Source organism: Lacerta agilis, chromosome 2 (genome assembly GCF_009819535.1).
Source record: "Lacerta agilis isolate rLacAgi1 chromosome 2, rLacAgi1.pri, whole genome shotgun sequence".
Lineage (NCBI taxonomy): Eukaryota > Metazoa > Chordata > Lepidosauria > Squamata > Lacertidae > Lacerta > Lacerta agilis.
Window position 1 is genome coordinate 120,659,721 of NC_046313.1, and position 25,159 is coordinate 120,684,879.

A 25,159-nucleotide genomic window follows, 5' to 3' on the forward strand; every position below is an offset into this window, starting at 1 on the left:
GGCTGAGCAGCCAGCCCCGCCCCTGGTCCCTCATGCCCTAGAGTACAATGGCAGCCACTTGGAGGGACGGGGTGAGCTGGTCAGCCCTGCATCTTCACAGCTGCCCCCTTCGTCTACTGTGACCCCATATCTTGCTAGGGGAGGGCCCTTGCAAGGCTGCTTCTTCAGGTGCCTTCCCCTTTCTCCCCACCCCCACCCCACTGCACTAGCTCCAGCCCTGCCCACTTTGCCTCTCCTGCAGGTGGGGGTCTGAGAGGCCCCCAGGACAAGGTGGGCAGGGTCCCACCAGGGGGTGGGGGGCTCCCTCCCCCGGGCCTGTCATCCCTCCATGGCCATCTGCCAGGGATTCTTTAATGGGGATTCCCACACTGCATGGGTCAGACTCGATGACCCTCAGGGCCCCCTTGCAATTCTACCATTTCTATGATTCGGTGGCCTCCCCTTCAATGGAGGGAGTTGGATGGCGGCCCCTCAGGGATCCTGCAGCTCTGATCCCTGCACTGCAGGGGGTTGGACTAGATGGCCCTTGGGTTCCCCTTCTGACTCTCCCATTCTAGGATTCCTCCTCCAGATGCACGGCCCCCAGAGGTGCGTGATGGGGTGGGGTGCGAGAGGGAGGGTGGGGTGTGGGGTGGGGTGTCTTTGCTCACCGAGGGCCGGAAGGGCGGAGCGGGTGGGGCGTCCATGTTGATGCTGTACTGCTTCCCTCCAGGGACGCTCTTCCGACGGGAACGGGCAGCGTGGTGCTCTGCAAAAGGAGAGGCGGCTGTCACGGGGGGTGCCCCCTTGTCCTCGTGGGGGGTGCCCCCTGGGAGCCAGTGGAGAAGATTGGAGGCCACAGGGGGAGGGGGACCCGGTGGGGCTGCAGGGTCGTCTTGTAGGGATGGGGGGTGACAGCAGAAAGGCACAGACAGCACCCCCCTCCGCCGAAATGGGGGGCACCGTCCCAGCCTTAGCATGTGGTTGACAGTGAAGCGGGGACGCCCCTTCCCCCAGCCAGGCTCTGGCCCTGGAAGAAGGGGGCTTCCTCTTCTCCCCATAGGTGAGAGGGGAATCATCATTGGGGGGGGTGGAAAGAGGCTCCTGCGTGCTGCCTCCAGCGGACCGCCTGGCATGTGTGGCGCTGGGTGGTTGTGAATGAGCAGCTGGGGGGGGGGGAAGCACTGCCGGAGGCAGCTCCTCCTCCTCCTCAGGAGGGGCTGGGGGGGCACACAGGAGCCTCAAATAGCAGAAAGAATTGGCGTCAGAGCTGGAAATAGCAGCAAAAGCTGCACAGAGGCCTGCCTGGCTATTTTACCCCCCCCCAATACACACACCCAGGCCACTTGTCACCTGCATTTGAGAGACACCCCCCCCCCACAGGACCCAGGGGTCTGGCCTGATGCTGCACTCTGCCATCTCAGAAAAGGCATGGGATTCAGAATGGGATTTTGTGATGGGGGGGAGTGGGGCTGCCAACATTACCCCCCTCGCAGCGAAGCCATCCCTGCCCTAGAGATGCTTCACCGGTTGGGTTTCTGCCTACTAGAACTTGAAAGTCCTGCAGAGGAAATGAGGTGACAATCCTCTCATGCTCCTCAACTTCCAAGTCCCTGCCCCGGACGCTGCCACAACTCCAGGTAGGTCCAACCTAGCCCAGCCTCCTGTTCTTCTCTCTGTGGGCAACCAGGCACCCCAAAAAGAAGGGGCCCAGACACTCAGCAAACAGGCATCCTGACTGCAGAAGGGAGGACTTGGCCCTCTGTACTGGAGGACTGGAAAGTAGTCAATGGAACGCCAGTTCCAGGATACTACAGGCCACTCAGCCAAAAACTAGTGAAAAGCAGCGTTAAAGGTAACATAACAAAGAGCACAGAAGAAGAAGAAGCCCTGCTGAAGCAGCACTAGCGTGGCCTCTGCAAGAGCAGGTCCCATCTCACAACCCAGCCATATAGACAGAGGAGATCTGGTTCACGGGGTACTGTATATTCTGGCGTATAAGACTACTTTTTAATCCAGGAAAATCTTCTCAAAAGTCGGGGGTCGTCTTATACGCCGGGTGGAGAATCTGTGGTCGAGTATATCTCAAACTCTGTATTTTAACTGGAAAAGTTGGGGGTCATCTTATACGCCCAGTCATCTTATATGTCGGAAAATACGGTACTTGGACTTTCAAACAGCTTTGGACAAAATTCCTCACCAAAGACTTCCGGTTTAGCTGCAGGAAGTTCTCCAAATGGTGAGAAACGGGGGTCCCCCAAGGATCGGAACCTGAGCTTTTTAACTTGCTCATAAATGACCAAGAGTTAGGAGCAAGCAGTGAGGTAGCCAAGTTTGTGGATGTCACTAAACTGTTTTTAAGGCAAAAAGAGATTGCAAAGAGCTCCAAAAGGACCTCTCCAAACTGAGGGAACAGGTGGTAAAATGGCAAATGAAATTCAGGGTAAATTCAGAGCAAAGTGGTGTATGTTGGGGGGGGGTATTAACTTCACCTACACACTCCTGGGGTCTGAACAGGAGGTGACGGACGGCCCAGGAGTGAGACCTTGGGGTCATAGCAGGGCCACCTTGGTGAAGAGGTTGTGTGGAGGCCATGAAAAAGGCAAATGCCATACAGGTACTAGGGGTCTTTGGGAAAGTGACTGAAAACAAAACTGCCTATATTCCTACATATATACATAATTGTATTTGTATGTCACTTTCCCACAATTGAAACCATGCTCAAGGCGGATTATAACATAAAGAAATACATAACTGCAACGTAACAAAAGTACTCATAAACAATAAATGAAACATTAAAAAAAAGAAAAGCAAGCTAAACAATTTCCACATGTTGTTGTTCAGTCGTTCAGTCGTGTCCGACTCTTCGTGACCCATGGACCAGAGCACGCCAGGCACCCCTATCCTCCACTGCCTCCCGCAGTTTGGCCAAACTCATGCTAGTCACTTCGAGAATTTCCACATAAATCACCACAAAATCTAAAATGCTAATGCCATCATACAAGTCACATTTGAAGCCCTGTGTCCCTGTCTGGTCGCCTCACCTCAGAAAGGATATTGTGGGGTTGGAAACGGTTCAGGAAGAGAGCGACTTTCTAGTTTAGAGAAGAGGCGAGTCAGAGGCACCACGGCAGATGTTTATACACGGTGTATGGAGAAAGTGGAGAGGCAGAAGTCTTCCTCCCTCTCATAGCATTAGAACTTGTGGGCATCCCAGAAAGCTGAATGTAGGAAGCTTCATGCAGCCCACAGTTGACCTATGGAACTCCCTCCCACAGGAGGCAGCAACCTTCCTTCGCAGGGGAGCCCCCCTCCATCCCCTCCATTGTTTGGGCTGCCCTTTTTCTGAACTTCCCAGCTCTGCAGCCTCCGCAGTTTCGGGCTGCAGCGGTGCTCCTCCCTCCATTACTCACATGGAGGGCCAGCAGGTCAGGGCATGGGAGCCCAGAGAGGTGGCAGGGGCAAGGAGCCCCCCAGCTCAGAAGGGTTGATGGAATGTGAGCTGTCACTCAACTGTGGGTGCTGTTTGGCACATCTGCTGAGCAGCCAGATCTTGCAGCCTCCCCCCCCCCCCGCAATTTAGGCACATCTGCTCGGAAGCAGCTTGCCATGCTGACATGACGGGGTGGTGGTGATGGGCACTTGACAGGCAGACCGGGCGGCGCAGTGAGCGAGAGCAGGCGCCAATCGGCTTGGAAGAGTATCGGAGGAGCCCCAAAGCAGCTGGACCTAGGCCAGCCTCCTGCTCTTCCCAGAGAGGCCACCCAGGAGCAAGCAGGACCCGAACACAGCCCCAGCAGGCTGCCTGGAGCTACCAGCCTCCAACAAGGCTAAGGCCTCTGTCTCTGGGCCAGAGGGGTGGCATGCATTGCCTAGGGGGCAGGTGGTTGGGCTCAATAAGGGTGGTCAGACGCAGAGGCAGAGGCTTCTTGGGGCGGCCCTTGGCAACATTTGGTGCCCCCCCCGCCAGGCCTTGTGCTGCCTTCCCAAAGCCGGCTCAGCAAGGTGTCGGGCTTTGGGAAGGAGGTGCGCGGCTCTGCCAGGGTCCTCCCGCCTCCTTCCCAAAGCTAGCGCTTTCCCCACTTTGGGAAGGAGCTGGGAGGGCTCTAGGACTCTGCCAGGCCTCCTTCCCAAAGTCCAGGTAAAGGTAAAGGGACCCCTGACCATTCGGTCCAGCCGTGAACGACTCTGGGGTTGCAGCGCTCATCTCACTTTACTGGCGGAAGGAGCTGGCGTACAGCTTCCGGGTCATGTGGCCAGCATGAATAAGCCGCTTCTGGTGAACCAGAGCAGCGCACGGAAACGCCGTTTACCTTCCCGCCGGAGCGGTACCTATTTACCTACTTGCACTTGATGTGCTTTCAAACTGCTAGGTTGGTAAGAGCAGGGACTGAGCAATGGGAGCTCACCCTGTCGCGGAGATTCGAACCACCGACCTTCTGACCGGCAAGCCCAAGAGGCTCAGTGGTTTAGACCACAGTGCCACCTGCGTCCCACTTAGTCCGAGAGGCTGGGCCACCCTGGGCTAAATTACCCCTGGGGTCCCCCCTGAGCTGCCTGCTGCCTGACTCTACGGCTGCCTCTTGGGCCAGAGAAGGGGGTGCCTGGCTGCTTCTCCCTGCCTGCAAGGGGCTCACTGGGCAGGAAGAGCCCAGCATGCAGCTCACCTCCCCCCACCCACCCCCACGTTCCCTCTGCCCCATGGCTCAGCCAAGGCCCCTCCAGCCAGGCCAAGCTTGTGACTGGGGTGGGGAGAGGAAAGGGCAGCGTCCATAGGGCAGAAACCCCCCACCCCCAGGCAGGACTTTCCAAACCAAGCCAGCCTTCCCAGAGGAATGTCTCCTGCTCTGGGAAGGAAGGGGAGCTCCTGCTCTGGGGGCAGTTGAGGAGGGGTAGAGAGAAGGGGGGGCTGTGGCTGATGAAGAGCATTCAAACCAGGCACAGTGGGGGGAGCCATCCCTCACCAGCCCCTTCCTCCCAGCATCAACACTTGGCAAAAAGCCCCCCCCCCATTTTCCCTCTCCCCCCCTGCCCTGGGGACTTCTGGTCCTCCCCCTGCCCACTGATGCCCCAGTAGCAGAAGGTGGCTGCTGTCTGAACCCAAACAAGGGAGGGGCCGTGCCCATTGCCCTCCCCCAAGCACCCAGAGCAAGGGATCTGTCCCTCCACCCAAGCGCCTCCTTCTCCTCCGTGGGTGAGCCATCTGTCTTCGCTGCCACCCCCAGCCAGCCACTTGTCCAACTTGGCTGGTGCTCCCAGGCCCCCTCCCCAGGCTCTGGGGCCTGGCTTCAGCTCCGGAGCACAGGCCCCCCTCCACCCACCCCACATCTGGGTCAAGGCACCTTGAGAACGAACTGGGGGGAGCAGAGTGAGGCCCCTGGTCCCTCCAGCTCAGGAGGCCTCTCCCAGCTGCCAGGACCTGAGTCTGGGACAGAGGGCAGCCAGTGGCCCCCAGCCTCACCCTGCTCAGCTTCCCAGGCCAGACCAGGGAGAGCAGTTTCTGGGGGAGGGGTGTCTGTGGCTGGAGGGTCAGAGAGCTTCCCACTCGGCTGGCCTGACCAAAGAGGGAACCACAGAGCGGCTCTCCTGCCTGCTGCCCACTCTCCTCATGTCCAACCCCAAGGAGGAACCACGTGGGCATCACCAATGTGGGGGAGGGGGGGGGCTTTTGAGGCAACATCTCCTCCCCAACACACACATTTCAAAAACCATCGCTGCGTTCCCTCCAAGCAAAGCCCACCCCACAGGCCCCACCTGCAGATATCCTATGGGTGCCCATTCCTGCCATGGGGTGCCAGCCCTCCACTGCCACCATGTGGCTCTTCCCTCTTGTAAAAGGCAGCATGAGGGAAAGGAGGGGGGCTCCCTGGCCAGCTGCCCCCAGAAGCCACAGGAATCCTGCCTGCAAGGGGAGTCATTGGTCTGCTGGGGTTTACCCCCACCCCCACCCCCACCCCTCTTGGCTTGCTGGTCTGCCTTTAGGAGCTGTGGGGGCTGTGGGGAGGCATGCAAGCCAGCAGCTTCCAGGTGAGCCTCTGCTGAGCCAGATGGACAGGTTTGAGGCACCTGCTGCTGGGGGGGGGGTGCTCAGATGCAGCCCCCTTAAGGCCCCTCAGCACACCTGAGCTCAGGCTAGTCCATGGAGAAGGTCGTGTGCAGGCTGCCATGGGGCTGGGAAGGCATGCTCAGAGGCACTCTTTGGGAGCAGTTCAGGCCCACCTTGAGACGCCCCCAGGAGCCATGCAGCAGCTTCTGTCTCCACTGGGGAAGACCCCGGCTGGGAGGAATCGCCATGGTGGGGAGAGGAAGAAGAGAGGTGGGGGGCTATTGCTGCTGCTGCTGCTGCTCTCAGGCCTTGCCAGCTTCCCTTTGGGGGTTCACCTGGCAGGTCCCCGTGAAAAGAGACGACGCTGGGCTAGGAGGAGCCCCTTTGGGCAACGGACCCAGCTGCCACCTCTGCCACTGGGCTCTCCTGAGGTCCTCGAGAAGGGTCAGGGAGGCGCAGCGATGGCATCTCCGCTTCTTGAGCTGGGGGCAGCCTGCACGGGTGCCAGGGGAGGGGGGCTCCCTGTCCTCCCCCCCCCGCCCGCCACGCAGCGCAGTCCCCCTCCCCCGTCACGCACGCACGACGCAGGCAAGCGGCGACCCCCTCCCCGGGAAGCGGGAGAGGCGAGCGAGCGAGCTGGCGAGCTGGCGCACGCGGGCAGGCGGAACCCGCCTCTCCTCTCCCCGGTGCAGGGTTCCTCCGTAGGATCGGCCTCCGTCAGACAAGCGCCCCCGGCGCAACCTCGCATGCCCTCGCCGGGGGCGCGCTTGCCCGCCGTGGCAGAGATGCGGGTGCGCGCTGCTCCCCCCCCCCCGCCCGTGGGATGCCTCTCCCGCCCGCGCAGCGCCCTCGCCCCCCCCCCCGCCCCGCGGCGGAGCCTCCGGCCCTTACCTGCGCGACAGAGGGGCCTCCGGGCCGCTAGGGCTCGGGCTCCGTCTCCTCCTCGTCCTCCCGGGCACGGCGCATCGCCAAGGCCCCGCGGGGGCGGCGCGGGGGGACGCCGGGCCCGGGCCCGGTCCTAGCTGGCCATGCGGCCGGGCGAGCGCCCCCCAGCCAGCCAGCCCGCCGGGCCGAGGCCCCCCAGCCAGCCCGCTCGTGCGCCCGCCTGCCTGCCTGCCTGCCTGCCTGCTCGTCGCCCGCCCGCCCGCTCGCCCGCTCGCTCGCTCGGTGCCCGCCGCCTCGCCCGCTCGCTCCCCGCAGCATGCCGAGCCGTTGCTAGGAGACGGGCTCGCCTGTCAGCAGCCGCTCGCGGGAGAGCCAGGAAGGGACGGGCACGGGCGGGCGGGCGGAGGGGCCCCGGGACCCCGGGCGGCAGCAGCAGCAGCAGGGGCCGCGGCGCGGCGCGGGAAAGCGAAAACTCCCATGGAAAAGGCCCCGTCTGCAGACCCTCCCCCCTCCCCCCCCTCGCTGCCTTCCTTGGGGTCACGAGAGCGAGACGCCCCGGAGCAGAACCCCCCCCCCCATCCTTAAGGGAGGCGCGCTTTCTCCCCCCCCCCACCCCAATCTCTGGGTCCCTCCCCGCTGCGCCCTCGGCCCCTCTGCCCGAGCGGGGTCACTCGGGGTCACCGCAGGGGGGAGGGAAGCCGGGTCGCGCAGGTGAGAAGGGGCTCCGCTGGAGTTTGGCAGTGGGCCAGCAGGGGGCGCTGGAGGCCCGCGGCAGAAGAGGGGGCGTCGCGCGTGTGTGTTGGGGGGGCATGTCCCCGGATTCCGCCTGTCTCCGGCTGCCTCTCCCCTTCATCTCTTCTTGGAGTTTCCATGGAAACCTTTTAAGCCAACTTCTCAGGGAGACAAAAATCTTTTTTTAAACCTCCAGCAGCAGGAAAGGGGGGAAGGGAAGATGGAGAGGGAGGGGGGAGGGGAGCAAAGGGCGCACACACTGCCCTCTCCCCACGAGGCCCCTAGGAGAAGAGGGCGCAGGCCAGAGCCCAAAGACCCCCACCCTCAGAGAGGGGGCCCCTGGGGAGCCAGGACAGGGGGCCTGGGGGAAGCAGGACTCCCTGTCCTCCACTGGGGGGTCTGGAACAAAGCGCTCCACTGCAGGGTGAAGAGCTCAACGCTCACCCTCTCCCCACACACCCTGGCGGGCCCCGCAGCCACCTGCAGGGAGGGCATTTAGAGCCAGGACTCCTGGGTCCCTCGCAGCCCCGCAGAGCAGCAACACCCACAAAGACCCAGCTCTGAATAGGGCTGCCTGGGAAGGCAGCCAGAGGGAGAGAGGGTTCCTATAGCAACAGTTGTCAAGCGCCCAGGAGCTGTTACCTTTCAATGGAACTCACTATTATGGGATGGGACGCGGGGGGGGGGGCTCTGGAGTGAATAGCTGAGAAGCTGCTGGCAGTGGGTCACGAGGGCGGGGGCTGCAGCTGAAGCCCAGCCAGGGTCCCCCAACACACTCTCACACTTTTCCTAGGCGTGGTGCCTCTGTCACCTTCCCCAGGAAGAAAAGAGCACCAATGGGTGGCCCCAGCGATATGATGCGGCTCCTTTGGGTGGGGATTCACCCAGAAAAAGGCTTCTGGTGGTTCCCCTTCCCTTTTCTGAACAAACCAAATGCTGCTTCTGCTGCTCTGGCAATCCCTCGTAGCCAAGGAAGATTGTCTTCCGTGAACAGGGTCTTCACAGTGAGTCCGTAAGTGATGTGGAGGCCAATTCTGGATCCACACGTCCTTCCACAGTGGGGACATTGGTTTCCAGGAGGGAGTTGATCACGGTGAGGGTTTGCCAACCGTGCCTTCCTCTTAGCACGTTTCTCAGTTGTCGGTGTTTATACTACATTTTTTAAGATTTGCCTTGAGACAGTCTTTAAACCTCTTTTGTTGACCACCAACATTACGCTTTCCATTTTTAAGTTTGGAATAGAGTAGTTGCTTTGGAAGACGATCAGGCATCTGCTCATGACCAGCCCAATGAAGTTGATGTTGAAGAATCATTGCTTCCACAATGGTTATCTTTGCTTCTTCCAGTACACTGGTATTAGTCTGCCTGTCCTCCCAAGTGATGTGTAACATTTTCCAGAGACACCATTGATGTCCATCCAAGGGAAGGAGTAAATCCCTGACAGAATCTTTCAAGGAGTTAGAGATGGCATTTATAAGTGGTCCATGTTTCACAAGCGTACAGTATGGTTGGCAGTACAACAAGCATTTTGTTTCCCTGCAAATGTCCCAGTCCTCAAACCAACGGGACCCACCTGGCCTAGCACCCTGCTCTCCTCACAGTGGGCGACCAGGTGTCCCAAAGGGAAGAAGCAGTAGCCAATAACTTCACAAACACCCATCCATGTCACTTCTCACTTGCCTTTTTTTCTACACTAAAAAGTCCCTTTCTTCACAGGGGACTGCTCCATCTCCTGGGTCACTTCCCTGAACCTTTTCCAACTCTGCAATATCCTTTCTGAGCTGAGGCAACCAGAACAAGACACAGGGCTCCACATGCAGCTGCACCATCAATGTGTATAATGGAATGGTAATAGTGGCAGTTATACCTTCGATCCCTATTCTAATGATCATAGAGGTCCTTCCTATGACCCCGAGGTCTCGCTCCTGGGCCGTCACCTCCCGTTCAGACCCCAGGAGTGTGTATGTGAAGTTAAGATCCCCCCCCCAACATACTCTGTCCAAAGCTGTTTGAGAGTCCAAGTACACCATCATGCAAATCCCCTCTGTCTATAGAGCTACTGACACTCTCAAATAACTCCAATAGGTTTGTGAGATGGGACTGGCCCTTGCAGAAGCCATGCTGGTGCTGCTTCAGCAGGGCTTCTTCCTCTTCTTCTTCTTCTTCTTCTTCTCCTCCTCCTCCTCCTCCTCCTCCTCCTCCTCCTCCTCCTCCTCCTCCTCCTCCTCCATGGCCTTGGTTACTTTGCCTCCCCAGAGATCAGATCCAAACCCCAGTCCATCCACACAAGCCACCAAGTGGCCATGTGACAAGGACACATTGCAACTCACCCTGAGCCCTTGCAGTGGGGCCAGGGCAGGGTCCTCAGGGACTACTTGGGGCCTTGAAGGGCGAGACTAGGAACATATCCTGAGTCAGTCCACCTAGCTCACTCCAGCCTGCACTGCCTGCAGGGTTTCTCTAGGATTTCAGCGAGGGGGCACAGTCAGCACTGCAGAGCAGCTGTCTCCACAACAAGCCAGGTCATGGGTTTGTCTGCACCAATAAATGCCACGTGGCATTGAACCCGGGACTTTCTGCATGCTAAACAGACACACTGCCCACAGGTCCTCTCATGCCCTTTGATCAGAAGCCCTGGTTGTGGCTGCTCAGTGACCAGCGCTTTGTTCAGGGGCACCCTCATATTCCTTGTACTGTCTATATGCCCAAAGATGTACTTGTGGGCCCACTTCCACCACCTCAGGGCCCCCACGCGACCCCTGCTCCTGTACCCCACCACAATGCCAGTGCTACCCCACCCGTCCACGTTGGAGAGATCATGTTGGGATGCCTCATAATCCCTTCTATGTCTCCAACACCCTGAGCAACTGGGTGTCCTCAGCTAATTTGGGACACCCCCACCTCCCCAACTCCATTATCTGACTGCCCCCTCTCACCCCACGGTGGCACTTGTGTGGGGACCCATGCAGGGGGTGGACATGGGGAAGGGAAAGGAAGGAGAGTCCCCTAAGGAACAGTGACTGGGCAGACATCACTGCAGAAGTAGGTTGTCATATCCTGAAGAGCAAAAAAGAGGACAGTCCAAACCACTGCCGGCCCAAGCTTAATGAATAAATACCCCCCCAAAAAACCCCAGACATTTCCATTAAAATAAAAAATTATCCCCGGTCGGGCCTGTTGGTCCCCCAAAAGAGGACATGTCTGGGATTTTCAGGACATATGGCAACCCTACGCAGCAGGGGAAATGAGGCAGGCGCCTGTGAACACATGCCCCACCCCAAATTGGTCTGTATTACAGTGTTTTTCAACCTTTTTTGGGCAAAGGCACACTTGTTTCATGAAAAAAATCACGAGGCACACCACCATTAGAAAATGTTAAAAAAATTAACTCTGTGCCTATATTGACTATATATAAAGTAATTTTCCCACGGCACACCAGGCAACATCTCACGGCACACTAGTGTGCTGCGGAACAGTGGTTGAAAAACACTGCTGTATTAGAGGAATTATTAGGGTACAGGATTGTTAAGGAGGGGCTTAGTCAGGGAAAGAGAAGCTCCCTCCCTTTCCCCAATGACCCCCCAAGAGTCATGGAAGGGGGGCTCCAGTGTGATTTCACCCAAGCAGACAAAATGGACACATCCTCTCAGCCCCGAGCTCAGGCTCCATTCAGGGCCCACCTAGAAGGGAGGTTTTATTTCATTCACTATATGGGAATTTCTGCTCCACCCTTTCCTACCCAGGGGAGCTTTGGGAGGAGGGTTTGAGGGACAGAACTGATTGAAGATCCCCCACATTCTCAACAGCCCTGCAGAGGGGCCTGGGGCACTGCCTGGCGTAAAAACGTAAGAAAAGCCTGCTGGATCAGGCCACCTAGTCCAGCATCCTCTTCTCACAGGGGCTGACCGGTTCCCTATTTTCCCCAGGCCATGAATAATCCTATCAACTTCTATCATGTCTCTTCCTGGCCTGTTCTCTAAACTGAAAAGTCCCAACTGCTGCAACCTTTATTTGCTCCCTCACCTGGATCACGTCAGTGGCCCTTTCCTGAACCTCTTCCAACTCTACGATATCCTTTGTGAGATGAGGTGACCAGAACAGGATACAGGGCTCCACATGCAGTCACACCACAGATTTGTATTACGCCATTTGCAGTTTTATTTTCAACTCCTTTCGTAATGATCCCTAGCATGGAATTTGCCTTTATCACAGCCACTTCACACAGTGGATCGCTTGGATCAACCACCTGCGCTGGGAGAACTTTCACCACCCAATCCCCTGAGATGCACCACCGTGGGGGGGGGGTGCCCTGGTTCCCCCATCCCCCCACGCAGGGAGTTTGTCCTGACTTTGGGTTTCCAACATAGCTAGGTGAGGAGGCTGAATTTCCCACAGGGGTGTTTGTGGACCTGCATGGATTGAGATGGGGGGTCGCCGTGGCCTGAACATAGCACACTGCTTGGGTGAGGATCCTGGTGGTGCTGGAGGGACATCTATGGGTTTCTAATCACAACCCCCACAGCACTTTCAACATGCCATCTGTCAGGAATGCTTTGATGGTGTTTCCTGTTTGGCAGGGGGTTGGACTGGATGGCCCTTGTGGTCTCTTCCAACTCTAGGATTCTATGCTCTGTGTGCTCTAATGTCCTGGAGGAAGGGGATTTTGGCTGAGGGGAGGGTGGCAGCATCACCTGTGGATCTCAGAGACCCAGGAGAGCTCCTTGGAGAGACCAACAGCTTTGGTACCATATTCCTCCTCCAGGGGGAGGGCAGCCCCACAGCCAAGTGCCACCCTGCTAGACATGGGGTGGATCCTGCCCTCAAGATGCTCTCGGTGGCCTTGCTCTTTTCCTGCCAGGGGGCAAGGGCGGGCAGGGAGCCTCCTCTGCCCCAGAGGCTGTGCTCCTCCTCGTGGAACCCAGAACCCCCTCCTTGCAGCTGAGAGGAAACACAGGGGCAAAATGGTGACCTCAAGGGTCCCTGCCTCCAAAAGGCTTCTGAAGGAAAGCAAGATCACTGCTGGGGGAGAGGGTGGAGAAGGATCTCTCCCTGCACAGGATCTGCTGGGATCACAGGGTGCTGCTACAAGATGTTTTCTTTCCCCCCTTGGTATGATACAGGTGTATGGCCCACCCCCGATAAGAGCACCCACTCCCTCGGGGTCCCCTACCGTGCTCTGGGTGGGGTCTCCCTTCCACAGGGACGCTGACGGTCCGGCGCAGGAGCTTGTTCCGAGCGGGATCCCGCTGGCGTTCTCGGAGGAGCAGGGGGTGGATCTGGCCAAGGAGAGAGGCAGACACAAGGGCACAAGAGATAGCAGAGGGGAAAGGAGCCCCAAGACCCACCCGCTCCACCCCACACCCAAGCAGCTTCGGGGGCCACTGTGGGGCTCCCAGGGGAGAAGCAGAAGCAGAAGCAGAAGCAGACGAGGCCCCAACTCAACAAGGGGGGGGGGGACTCTGACCAAACCAGTGAGTCCACGATGGGTGCCAAGGCACCGACCCTGGCCACATTCACACCAGGCATTCAAAGCACACAGCTCCCCCTGAAGAATATTGGGAACTGTAGTTTGCTGGAAATTGCAGCTAGTGCAAGGTGAACTACAGTTCTTTAAGGGAAGCTGTGTACTTTGATTGTCTGCTGCTGACACAGCCTCTGGCTGCTCAGAAGGAACACACACACACACACACACACCCCAGGGAACCGGAGCCTTTTCTGCCCCATTGCCTGCTTCTCCCCAACACCTTGTGGTAGATTCCCTTTTCTTTTCACCTGGAGGCAGGGTTGGGACATTCTGCATACCAAGCAGCTCCTCCTGCAGAGCAGGAAGTCTTTTTCCAGGGTCTGGGAGACCCCCAGGGTTCCCTCCTTCCCATCTCTCTCTCTCTCTCTCTCTCTCTGCACTTCAGGCTTCCCATTATGCTCCTCCCTGCTTCACAAGGAAGGCTCCCAGATACATGAGGCTGCCTTCCCCCACGGACCCCGGAGGATTTAAACCACCCTGACACCTCTCAGGCTCCATGAGTCCAGCTGTGGTGCCTTGTGGGGGTCTCCAGCATGCGCCAGAGAGAAGTTAGCATTTATCTCCTAACTCCTAGCATATTCCATGAGAAGTTGAAGGAACTCTCCTTCATTGGAAGTTTTCAAATATAGTTGGGAGGGTGTCTGTCATGGATGCTTTAGCTGAAATTTCTGCATTGCAGGGGGTTGGACTAGACGACCCTCGGGGTCCCTTCCAACTCTACAATTCTATGGTTCTATGAACTGCTGCTGCAAGCAGCCAGTCAGCATTTATAAAGAATGTGGTTGGGGCAGGTGGCCAGAGCCTGGCAGGATTTGGGCCATCATCAGAGGTGAAGAAGGGGGGGAGCAGGGGGGCTTGTTTTCTCCAAGAAAGGAGATTCCAACTAAAACTTAAGGAGACCTTTCATTGAATCAGGTGTGCTCTGACCAAGGCAGAATATGGAATGGTGCTATTACTTTCTGAGAATAAGAGGAGTTTGACAGTGGAATGGTCTCCTTCAGGAGAGTGGTGGACTCTCCCTTAGTAATAATCTTATAACAACAATAACTTATTGTTTATATGCCTTCCATGTGACAGGGCTTCCCCAGCCACTCTAGGCGGCTTGCAACAAATTACAATACGACATCAGACATTCAAAACTTCCCTGAGCAGGGCTGCCTTCAGGTGTCCTCTAAAAGTCAGTTGTTTATTTCCTCGAATCTGATGGGAGGGTGTTCCACAGGGCGGGTGCCACTACCGAGAAGGCCCTCTGCCTGGTTCCCTGTAACCTCACTTCTCGCAGGGAGAGAACCGCCAGGAGGTTTTAAAGCAAAGGTTGGGTGGCCATATGACCCTCGGGGTTCCTTCCATCTCTAAAGTATTGTGATTCTATGATTCTACGAACCCAAGAGCAACTCTCCTTTCCTGCAGCTTTCAGCAACTGGCATTTGGAAGCACTGTTGCCTCCAACCGTGGATGGAGAGCACAGCCATGGCAGCTGGTAGCCCTCAATAGCCCGTTCCTCCACAAATTTGCCATACATCTCAGGGCAAGCAAAATACAACGCAAAGGAATGCAGAGAAATAAAGAAACAATCACACAATTCTGTATGCAAGTTCTGTAGAACTTCCCAAAGGCCAAATATAAAAATAAGACCTTTATAGTCCACCGAGTGTCTGTTTCTTTAAATATAGCAGCAGCAACCCTTACACAATTAGAAGAGTGCCTTCTCCATTTTATGGAACTGTCTTTTCTACTTGAGCATGTGCTTTGCCGTTTTATTGTTCCACTGCGGGTCGACCGGAGGAAGACACTGGACAGAGATTGGCATCTGATGATCTCAGGATTTTACACAGCTGGGGCAGTGCAGTTTGAGTGACTGAGAGGAAAGCTACAACACTCTCGGGGATGTGGACAGCTTTTTCTGGTGTGTGGATTATCCTTTAGTAGCTTCTTATTATTATTGTTGTTGTTGTTGTTGTTGTTGTTGTTGTTGTTGTTGTTGTAGTGATTACTTTATCTTTACTGAATGAAGGAATATTTGGATGGAACTTTGGCTTTGAGACTTCCTGTATTGCACCTGAATATGATTTTGGTACTGCATACATTATGTATAAGGGACGCGGGTGGCACTTTGGTCTAAACCACAGAGCCCAGGGCTTGCCGATCAGAAGGTCAGCGGTTCGAATCCCAGCGACGGGGTGAGCTCCTGTTGCTCAGTACCAGCACCTGCAAACCTAGCAGTTCGAAAGCATGAAGTGCAAGTAGATAAATAGGTACCGCTCCGGCGGGAAGGTAAACGGCGTTTCCGTGCACTGCTCTGGTTCGCCGGAAGCGGCTTAGTCATGCTAGCCACATGACCCGGAAGCTGTACGCCGGCTCCCTCGGCCAGTAAAGCGAGATGAGCGCCGCAACCCCAGAGTCGGACATGACTGGACCTAATGGTCAGGGGTCCCTTTACCTTTTTACATTATATAAAAGCTATATTCAAAGAAACAGACACTTGGTGGAATATAAAAGTCTTATTTTTATATTTGGTCTTTGGGAAGTTCTATTTAATTGCATACAGAGTTGCATGAGCTGTATGTCTCAGGGTGGCTGGGCAATGGTGGTGATACACTGCTTTAAAGGCCTCCAATGGGCTCCCCTGGTGCCCCCCGGAAGCAAAACCCCCACCCCACCATCCCCGTTCCCACTGCCCCCCAGCACCCCCCTCTCCCATGACCTGCCGGCCTCTCACCTCTTCCTCATCCAGCATCAGCAGCTGGTTTCCGGAGATGATGCAGAATCGGGGGTTCCAGGGCCGGTCGTAAGGGGAGTGCATGTACTGGGCACGGTGCATAGGGGCTCCTCGCACATCTGCGCAAAGTGGAAAGGGAAGCATTAAGCAAAGGCCCCTAACTGCCCCCTGTGCACCCCTTTCCCTCCCACCCCCTCTCCTTCCTTGGGCAGATACCCGATCAGCACCATGCACACACACACACACACACACACATATACATGCTGTGGCCCAGTTCACAGGTTAGGGTCAGGCAGCCATTGGGGCCCCCAAATCCAAGGCGAGTCCCCCCTTACCCCAACACGCCCCCCCCCAAGAGAACAGCCGCCATTGCTGCCACCCTAAGGGCCAAACAACAAGCAGAGGGGCAGAGGAAGCCTAAGAATGTAAGAACATAGGTAAAGCCTGCAGGATCAGACCTGGCCCAGGATCCTGTCCTCACAGTAGCCAAGCGGGTGCCCATTATGGAAACACGCAAGTAGGAACAAAGCACAAGACCAGTTTCCAGCAACTAGCATTCAGAAACATCACTATCTCTGACCGTGGAAGCGGAGCATGGCCATCCTGGCTCAGAACAGCTGCCTTGGACAACCTCAGGCCACACTGGTCCACCTGGGTGGCAGGTGGCTCTCCAGGGTCTCAAGCAGGGATGGGGGGGGGTGTCTCACCTGGGCCCACCAGGTGATGCCAACAACACAGCTGTGGTCCGCAAAGCTCCATTTTCACTACAGTGTGTGCCTTCAATAACAGGAGGGTGACTTTTTAAACCTAACCCTTTAAAGGACCCTCTCCCTCCCTGGGACCTCACCTCTCCCCCCACCCACCCAAAAATATGAGCCAAGGCTCTTCCTGTAGCAGAGCAAGAGGTCTGTGCAAGGTGTTAAAACCAGGGATGGGGCAGGACAGTTAAAATGACTCCCCAAAAATCCCGAGTCCCCACCACAGCCTTGAACGAAGGCCAGGACAATGAGCCTGACCGTTCTGCTTCACAGTTTACACAAGCACCACACATGCAGAGAGGCTCAGAAAAGCAGCCTATATATAGAAAACTGTAGAAACTTCAAATAATCACCAAAATTCAACAGTTTGACCAATTTCCTTGGTTCCAATGGTTAATAACTCCTCTGGAAGAGTCACATACTCCTTGCCCCTCAAGATGTGATTTTTTTAGCCTCGCAATAGGAGGCAGGAGGCAATCAAGGACAGCACATACCCCAGGCAGAAATCCAGGGATGGATTGAATCCTGATACTTTCAAAGGAGAAGCGCAGGAAAGCCTTGCAGCTAGAGGGATGTGTAAATACTTTTATTGTTCTTGGGATGCAGGTACTTAAAAGGTGACAGCAACAAGGCTGGTGAACAGAGGGTTGGGTGATGGGCTCATGTTTCTACAAGCCAAACACTCCTACTTTGTGACATTTGCAATGTATTGATGCTGCTGTTGAAAAATGTATTATGGGAAATGGGGAGAGGTCTTAAAAGTTCACACAACCCCGTGCTTGGGGTTCCTAATCTTTGTGTGTTTGAACCTTGTTGCAACAAGTAAAGATCTACTGGCCGCTGTTTTGCTGCTTTAACTTGGCTGGAGACTCCTTCTTTTGCTGACCAGAGGGACACCTGTCACCCCTGGAAGCTGGATGCCAATTGGCTTGGTGGCTGGGACAGCCTCTTCAGCCCCCTTTCCCAACAACCACCAGATGGTCTATGGCAGGGTGGGGTGGGTGACCACAGGAGGTCCCTGGCAGAGGCAGGGGTGCTGCTGCAACAATCCCACCCTGGGGAGCCCTCAGCAGCCTCCTGCCAGGCTCTGTGGTCTGGGAGGGCTCCGTTGGAAGGACGACCAGTGGGACCTGGAAGGAGGAGGAAGAGGAGCCTCCTCTCCTTCCTTCCTTCCTTCTTCCCTTCCTTCTGCAGCTGAGCCTCCATTTGGAGAGCGTGGATGGAATCTCCACATTGGGGGGGGGGGGGAGCAGAGGATGGAGAGTTGTATAAGGGCCTCGCCTGGCAATGTGGTGCTGCCCTCCAGTGGCGAGAAAAACCCAGCTAGTCCATTTATGTGTGTGCTTAGATAAGCTTCAGCTACCTACAGAGCGCGGGGGTGACAAGCAGGTCACCCCAAAAGGTGCAACTTGCAACCTGTGCATGGCTTGCCAGGCCCAAGGAGAAAAGAGAGGCAGCTTCAGCCTCCGGGTGTCAAAGGACCAGAGGAATGGTTCTCTGAATTCGCAGGATATTCTTAGATCCTTAAAAGAGACGGGTGGGAATGTGAGTGAAGAAGCCAAGCTCATCAAGATGGCCAGGATCTTGAGAAGGTGCTCTGGGGCTTCAGCACAGGCCAGAGTCCCAGATCCCCAGCCCAGGGGGTGCCCTCACTGCCAGCCCCACCAGCCTCTGGAAAGGAGGGCCCCACCATGCCCACAGTTGCAGGTCAGCTGCCAAGGCCCCCAAAACCCTTTCCATGCCCCTTCCTTCCTTCTTTGCACTGTTACTGGCAGCAAAAGTTCTCTAGACGCCTTGCAATTGCACACATCAGAACCAAAGCCATAAACCAAACATTAAGACCATAACCCCCAAGGAAGGCATATGACAGCCTCCCCCCACCAACCAGGTGCCCCCCAGGATGTTGTTATGGAGGGCTGCTCCTGTCAGCCTCATCCGGTTGGGAGCTGTTTCCTATAACACCGAGGGGGTGTGTGTGCCCGGTATGGGGAGGCAGCAGATAATTAAAAGTATATTACAAAAACGCAGAGCAGCAACAAAATTCCCACAGATGAAGCTCTGCAACTATACACCTCACAGAAAAGCATTGAGTCTGAAAAGCCAGAGAAAGCCAAAGTGTCAGGTGGGCCTCTCTGCTGCGGGCACCCAGTCACCAGGGTGCCACCCCTGGAAAGGCCCTTCACATATCCTCCTAGGGGAGGGAGCCATGGCACTTTTAAAACAGTTTAGGACAAGTCACCATCACAGAGCAAGGGCAGGTGCATGCATCAAAAGCTGACCCATGAAGATGCCAGGAGCACAGGGTCACCGTGCTACTCACCCCACACGTACCAGAACAACTGAGAGCCCCCCTCATCTAATGCCCAGGCGGGTCCGGGGGAAAGGGCGGTCTCTCAGAGGCTGAGTCCTTTAGGGCTTTAAACACCACTGGGAGCATCTTGACTCAAGCCCAGGAACTATAGGGCAGCTAACCTTGGCAGGGGGCAGCCCTCAGTCTGTGTCCCAGCCGCAAGGGGAAGTTTGGACTTTAAAGGGTAAGAGCCTAAAGCCTGCAGCCCTTAGAATTAGGTGCAGAACAGTCTAGAAGGGCAGGGCAGGTGTTCCCATCTTTTTCCTGTTCAAACCCTAAAGGTAAAGGTAAAGGACCCCTGACAGTTAAGTTCAGTTGCAGACGACTCTGGGGTTGCGGCGCTCATCTCGCTTTACAGGCCGAGGGAGCCGGTGTTTGTCCGCAGTTTTTCCGGGTCATGTGGCCAGCATTACAAAGCTGCTTCTGGCGAACCAGAGCAGCACACGGAAACGCCGTTTACCTTCCCGCCAAAGCGGTACCTATTTATCTACTTGTACTTTTGGGCGTGCTTTCGAATTGCTAGGTTGACAGGAGCTGGGACCGAGCAATGGGAGCTCACCCCGTCGTGGGGATTCGAACCACTGACCTTCTGATCAGCAAGCCGAAAAAGCTCAGTGGTTTAGACCACAACACCACCCGCGTCCCTGGTCCCCCTCAAAAGCCTCTCTTCGCCCTCCCCTTGGCTTGCCTCCGGGATCTCATAGTGTCCCAGTGGTGATAAGGTCCACAAGTAAGAGATACAGTAAGAGAGGCAGGTGCCCCTGCACTAAGCCAGTGCCCAACTGCCCACTTTCCTCCACAACACCCTCCCCCCCCCCCGTGCCTGCTGTGAGATGAGCATTGCCTCTCCCGTTCACAGGGATGGCCCAGTCTTATTCAACATCTTCATCAATGACAATGATCATGGGCTTGAGGGCATCCTGATCAAGTTTGCAGATGACACCAAATTGGGAGGGGTGGCTAATACCCCAAAGGACAGGATCACACTTCAAAATGACCTTAACAGATTAGTGAACTGGGCCAAAACAAACAAGATGAATTTTAACAGGGATAAATGTAAAGTACTACACTTGGGCAAAAAAAATGAAAGGCACAAATACAGGATGGGTGACACCTGGCTTGAGAGCAGTACATGTGAAAAGGATCTAGGAGTCTTGGTAGACCACAAATTTGACATGAGTCAACAGTGTGATGCAGCAGCTAAAAAAGCCAATGCAATTCTGGGCTGCATCAATAGGACTATAGCGTCTAGATCAAGGGAAGTAATAGTACCACTATATTCTGCTCTGGTCAGACCTCACCTGGAATACTGTGTCCAGTTCTGGGCACCACAGTTCAAGAAGGATACTGACAAGCTGGAATGTGTCCAGAAGAGGGCAACCAAAATGGTCAAAGGCCTGGAAACAATGCCTTATGAGGAACAGCTTAGGGAGCTGGGTATGTTTAGCCTGGAGAAGAGAAGGTTAAGGGGTGATATGACAGCCATGTTCAAATATATAAAAGGATGTCATATAGAGGAGGGTGAAAGGTTGTTTTCTGCTGCTCCAGAGAAGCGGACACGGAGCAATGGATTCAAACTACAAGAAAGAAGATTCCACCTAAACACTGGGAAGAACTTCCTGACAGTGAGAGCTGTTCGGCAGTGGAATTTGCTACCAAGGAGTGTGGTGTAGTCTCCTTCTTTGGAGGTCTTTAAGCAGAGGCTTGACGGCCATCTGTCAGGAATGTTTTGATGGCGTTTCCTGCTTGGCAGGGGGTTGGACTGGATGGCCCTTGGGGTCTCTTCCAACTCTATGATTCTATGATTCTATTCTAGGGACCAACCACCCCAGTCCCCTGCCTCTGTCTGGCATCTCCAAGAAGGATGCAAGCTAAGGAGCAGAGGGTATGTTGAGACTGAGGACTGATGGGGGTGTAGCTTTCAACAAAGTATCTGACCAAAGACACCCACACACCCAGTAAGCTTAGGGGTCCTGGAATCAGAGGGTCAGGGATTGGTCAAGTTAGCGGGAAGCAGAGTGCAGGAAAAAGAGGATGGGATGTAGAAAGTGGGGTCCTCAAAGGATCCGGAATAGGGCCTCTGCTTGGTGAGCAGAGAGGTGGCGACATCTGCCCTGGATATTGTAGAGCTGGAAAAGATCTGGGAAAAGGGGCAAGAGAAATGATCGGGGGTGGGGGTGGAATGAAGCAGCTCCCCTATGAGGAAAGGCGGCAGCATTTGGGGCTTTTTAGCTTGGGAAGGCTGAGGCTCCAGTACTTTGGCCACCTCATGAGAAGAGAAGATTCCCTGGAAAAGACCCTGATGTTGGGAAAGATGGAGGGCACAAGAAGGGGGCGACCAAGGATGAGATGGTTGGACAGTGTTCTCGAAGCGACTGGCATGAGTTTGGCCAAAATGTGGGAGGCAGTGGAGGATAGGGGTGCCTGGCGTGCTCTGGTCCATGGGGTCACGAAGAGTCGGACACAACTGAACAACTGAACAACAACAAACTTGGGGGGAAAGTAAGTTACGGTATGTGTTTGGAGAGGTGGTTATGAGATGATGGAAGGATATGAAATTATGCCTTGTGCAGGGAAAGTGGAGATAAGGGAGTTTTAAGTTGTCATGGGCAAGATAAAGTGACTAACAAATTTAATAAAATAGTAATAATAATATTAGAACCCAAATGTGGTCATCCAAGGAAGCAGAGGTATTTCTTGCAGCAATGGTTCTTCAAATGTAAACTGCTTAGAAATGGTTTGTCAACAATTTTATCTTTTTCCGATCACCTACAATGGCCCAATGTATATATGAGAGCGCAAAATATGGTCTGAAGCTCAACATCAAAAAAACTAAGATCATGGCCACTGGTCCCATCACCTCCTGGCAAATAGAAGGGGAAGAAATAGAGGCAGTGAGAGATTTTACTTTCTTGGGCTCCAGGATCACTGCAGATGGTGACAGCAGTCACGAAATTAAAAGACGCCTGCTTCTTGGGAGGAAAGCAATGACAAACCTAGACAGCATCTCGAAAAGCAGAGACATCACCTTGTCGACAAAGGTCCGTATAGTTAAAGCTATCATTTTCCCAGTAGTAATATATGGAAGTGAGAGCTGGACCATAAAGAAGGCTGATCGCCAAAGAATTGATGCTTTTGAATTATGGTGCTGGAGGAGACTCTTGAGAGTCCCATGGACTGCAAAAAGATCAAACTTATCCATCCTTAAAGAAATCCCCGAGTGCTCACTGGAAGGACAGATCCTGAAGTTGAGGCTCCAGTACTTTGGCCACCTCATGAGAAGAGAAGACTCCCTAGAAAAGACCCTGATGTTGGGAAAGATGGAGGGCACAAGGAGAAGAGGACGACAGAGGATGAGATGGTTGGACAGTGTTCTCGAAGCGACTAGCATGAGTTTGGCCAAACTGCAGGAGGCAGTGAAAGATGGGCGTGCCTGGCGTGCTCTGGTCCATGGGGTCACGAAGAGTCGGACACGACTGAACAACTGAACAACAATATATGAACTTACTACAACCAGCTCTTCTGTCACTAATGACTCTTCTGTTTTTTCTCCATCTGCAAAATTTTCAGAAGTATAAGCTTCCTCACAACCAACGACAGCGTTTGCTTCTTCTTCTGTGTTTTTTATCCATAATATTTGTGTTAGCCAATAGTGTGCCAGTTCTTTCTTCTGCTGTTACCCATTTCTCAGTGGGTCATTGGTCCAGAATGAGTGAAGCCAACTATTCTAACATCTCCCTGTTCAAGCCGGAAGGTGTGCAGAGGAATATGATAAAGTGTCTGGAAACCAAGCCTTATGAGAAACGCTGGAGGGGACTGGATATGCTTAGCCTGGAGGAGACTGAGAGGAGATAGGATGGCCATCCTGCTTTCTCTTGCTCTGGAGGGTAGGACTCGAACCAGGAGCTTCAAGTGACAAGAAAGGAGATTCCGAATAAACATCAGGAAGAACTTTCTGACAGCTGGAGCGGTTTGATAGTGGAACAGAGGTTTCTTAGCAGAGGTTGGACGGCCATCTGCAGGACATCCACTTGGACTTTCCTCATACATTTGTGAATTAGTATAAAGTAAAAGGTTTTCCTTTTGGTAGACAGGCGCTTCTGACAGCAAGAGCTATTTGACAGTGGAACAGTCTCCCACGGGAGGTGGCGGACTCTCCTCCCTTGGATGTTTGGACGGCCACCTGTCATGGATGCGAAGAATCCTGCATTGCATGGGGCTGGACCCTTGGGGCCTCCTTCCGACTCTTCCGATTCTCAGGTGAGCGGGATCTTCCGGGGCTTATGCATTATTCCGCCATCAGAACGAACCTCCTCCTGGGATCCACAAGTTATGGGGTTTGCTGATGATCCCCCCCCCCCCTTGGCCTCGAGGGCGCCTCTTCCTCCTCCAGCCCCCGGCCACCCAGAGGCTCCTCCCCTCTAGCTTCAGAGGCCCCGCCCCGCAGGCGTCAGAGGCCCCTCCCTCCATCGGCTCCTCCCCCTCCTCACGAGCTCCCCGCCCATTCTTCCGGGGACTTTTCCTCGCCCCTCCCCCGCCGACCCCGCGGCCTCCTTCTCTGCCTCACGGAAGCGGGTGGGCGTCCCCCGTCCCCGGCTCCTGCCGCCCCGGTGGGAACCGAAGGCGAAGCGACAGTCCCGGCGACCGACCTCGCGCTGCGCCTGAGGCAAACTGAGGCGGCGGCGGCGGCGGCGAGGAGAAGCACTGCGGCTGCGCAGTGGAGGGGCCGAGGGGAGGAGTCTGCGCCGCCCCGCGCACCCCTCGAAAACCCCGCCCCTTACGTCAGCCCAGCGGCAGGGCAAGCCACGCCCACGCGGGGAGAGACGAGGCGGCATCGCCTCGTGCGCGCAGACGCAGTGGCCGCAGGCGAGACGGCGGGACTCCCCGCCACATGACGGAGCACCGCCGCGCTACAGGGTGAAGGGCCCCGGGACCTATGGCTATAGGGGGGTGTATAAGTTTGATTATTAATAATAGCAATATTAATAATACGAATACAATAGTGAGGCCTACATAATTGATCACAAGAATGGCGTTGAGCCCCCAGAGGTTGGGTACTATGGAGTCCGCACTGTGCTCCCAATGAAATCCTACCCCCACATGACCGCTGTAGGGGGCGGGGGGGGGGAGAAGCAGCTCTGCCTCTGCCCTGGTCCACCCTCTTCGTTTACCCAAAGCTGAAGGCACCTTTCTTGCGAGACGGATGGCATTCCTACTCTTACTGTACAACTAATAATAGTACAGGCCCCACCCCTTGTGCTCCTGCACGGCTGCGGAATTTGCCCATCTGAGCTGCGGACCTTCTCACGTCAGCCCGTGAAATGGTGGGGAGCCTGATGTCAAGGCATGAACAGGTGACCAGCTGAACTTAGCAGGTTTTGCCCTTTACCTGCTTCCTGCAAACCCCAAAGTATTTGACACTATTAGGCATTGAGGGGGGGGGATCCAAATGAGGTGTGTCAATGGAGAAAGGATCCCCCTCCCTCCCAAAAAACACAGCTTCACTGGTTCCCTCCGAGGCCAGGCCCCTCGGAGGGAAGAGGGGAGAAACAGGTCCCTCTGGGGCCCACTTGAGGAGGGGCCCGGGGGCCACCTGGGGGGTGGGGGGAACAAAAGGCCGCCTTCCCCTGGCCAGGAAGGGAGCCAGCAGCACCAGCCTCCATCTTGGCAGGGGCTGCGGAAACATATGGGCCCCGCTTGGCCTCTCCCTCCAAAGGGTTCCTGAGACAGCAGGAAAGGAGACTAGGGCAGCCCCACAACTCGGACGAGGAGGGGCTGACGCTCCCCACAAGCTCAAAATGGACTCCAAGAACCAGCCCTGGCATCACACGGGACTCGGGTGCGAGAGAGTCACCCACCAGGCTGCCCAGGCGTGGCTTCCTCTGGAGGAGGCCTTTGGGAAGGGTAGTTTTTCTTGGCTTTGCATCCTTTCTTGCCCCATTTTTTCTCAGGGAGCGCCCCTAGATAGGCCTCCCTTGAACTACAACTCCCATCAGCACCCACGTGGCCAGCCTGGCAGGGGCTGATGAAAGCTGCCCTCCCCAAAATGGCAGGAGGGTGCCAGGTAGGGGGGCAGTCGCAGCTTCAAGGAAAGATGACTCTTGCATCGCCAAGCACCCCGTCTCCCTCTCTACATTTTATCACCCAACAGGGGCAGACTAGGTGC

General features: G+C 55.5%; 1 protein-coding gene across 11 annotated transcripts in view; it reads right to left on the reverse strand.

The window, feature by feature from the left end:
• SYNGAP1 (synaptic Ras GTPase activating protein 1) overlaps positions 1–25,159 on the reverse strand; it is a 65,127-nt gene that overhangs the window by 34,673 nt on the left and 5,295 nt on the right. For 9 of the 11 annotated variants that reach the window (XR_004426069.1, XM_033141829.1, XM_033141828.1 and 6 more), the window contains exons 2-4: positions 15,886–16,004; positions 12,813–12,918; positions 651–748 (exon numbers count right to left, since the gene is read on the reverse strand). Coding sequence is in view for 10 of the 11 variants with exons in the window: in XM_033141829.1 (XP_032997720.1) it covers positions 651–748; positions 12,813–12,918; positions 15,886–16,004 (323 nt within the window). In the remaining variant the exon portion in view is untranslated. Of the gene's footprint in view, positions 1–650; positions 749–6,916; positions 6,984–12,812; positions 12,919–15,885; positions 16,005–22,501; positions 22,618–25,159 lie in introns of those variants that run through there. The other 2 variants (XM_033141823.1, XM_033141831.1) reach the window with 2 other exon arrangements.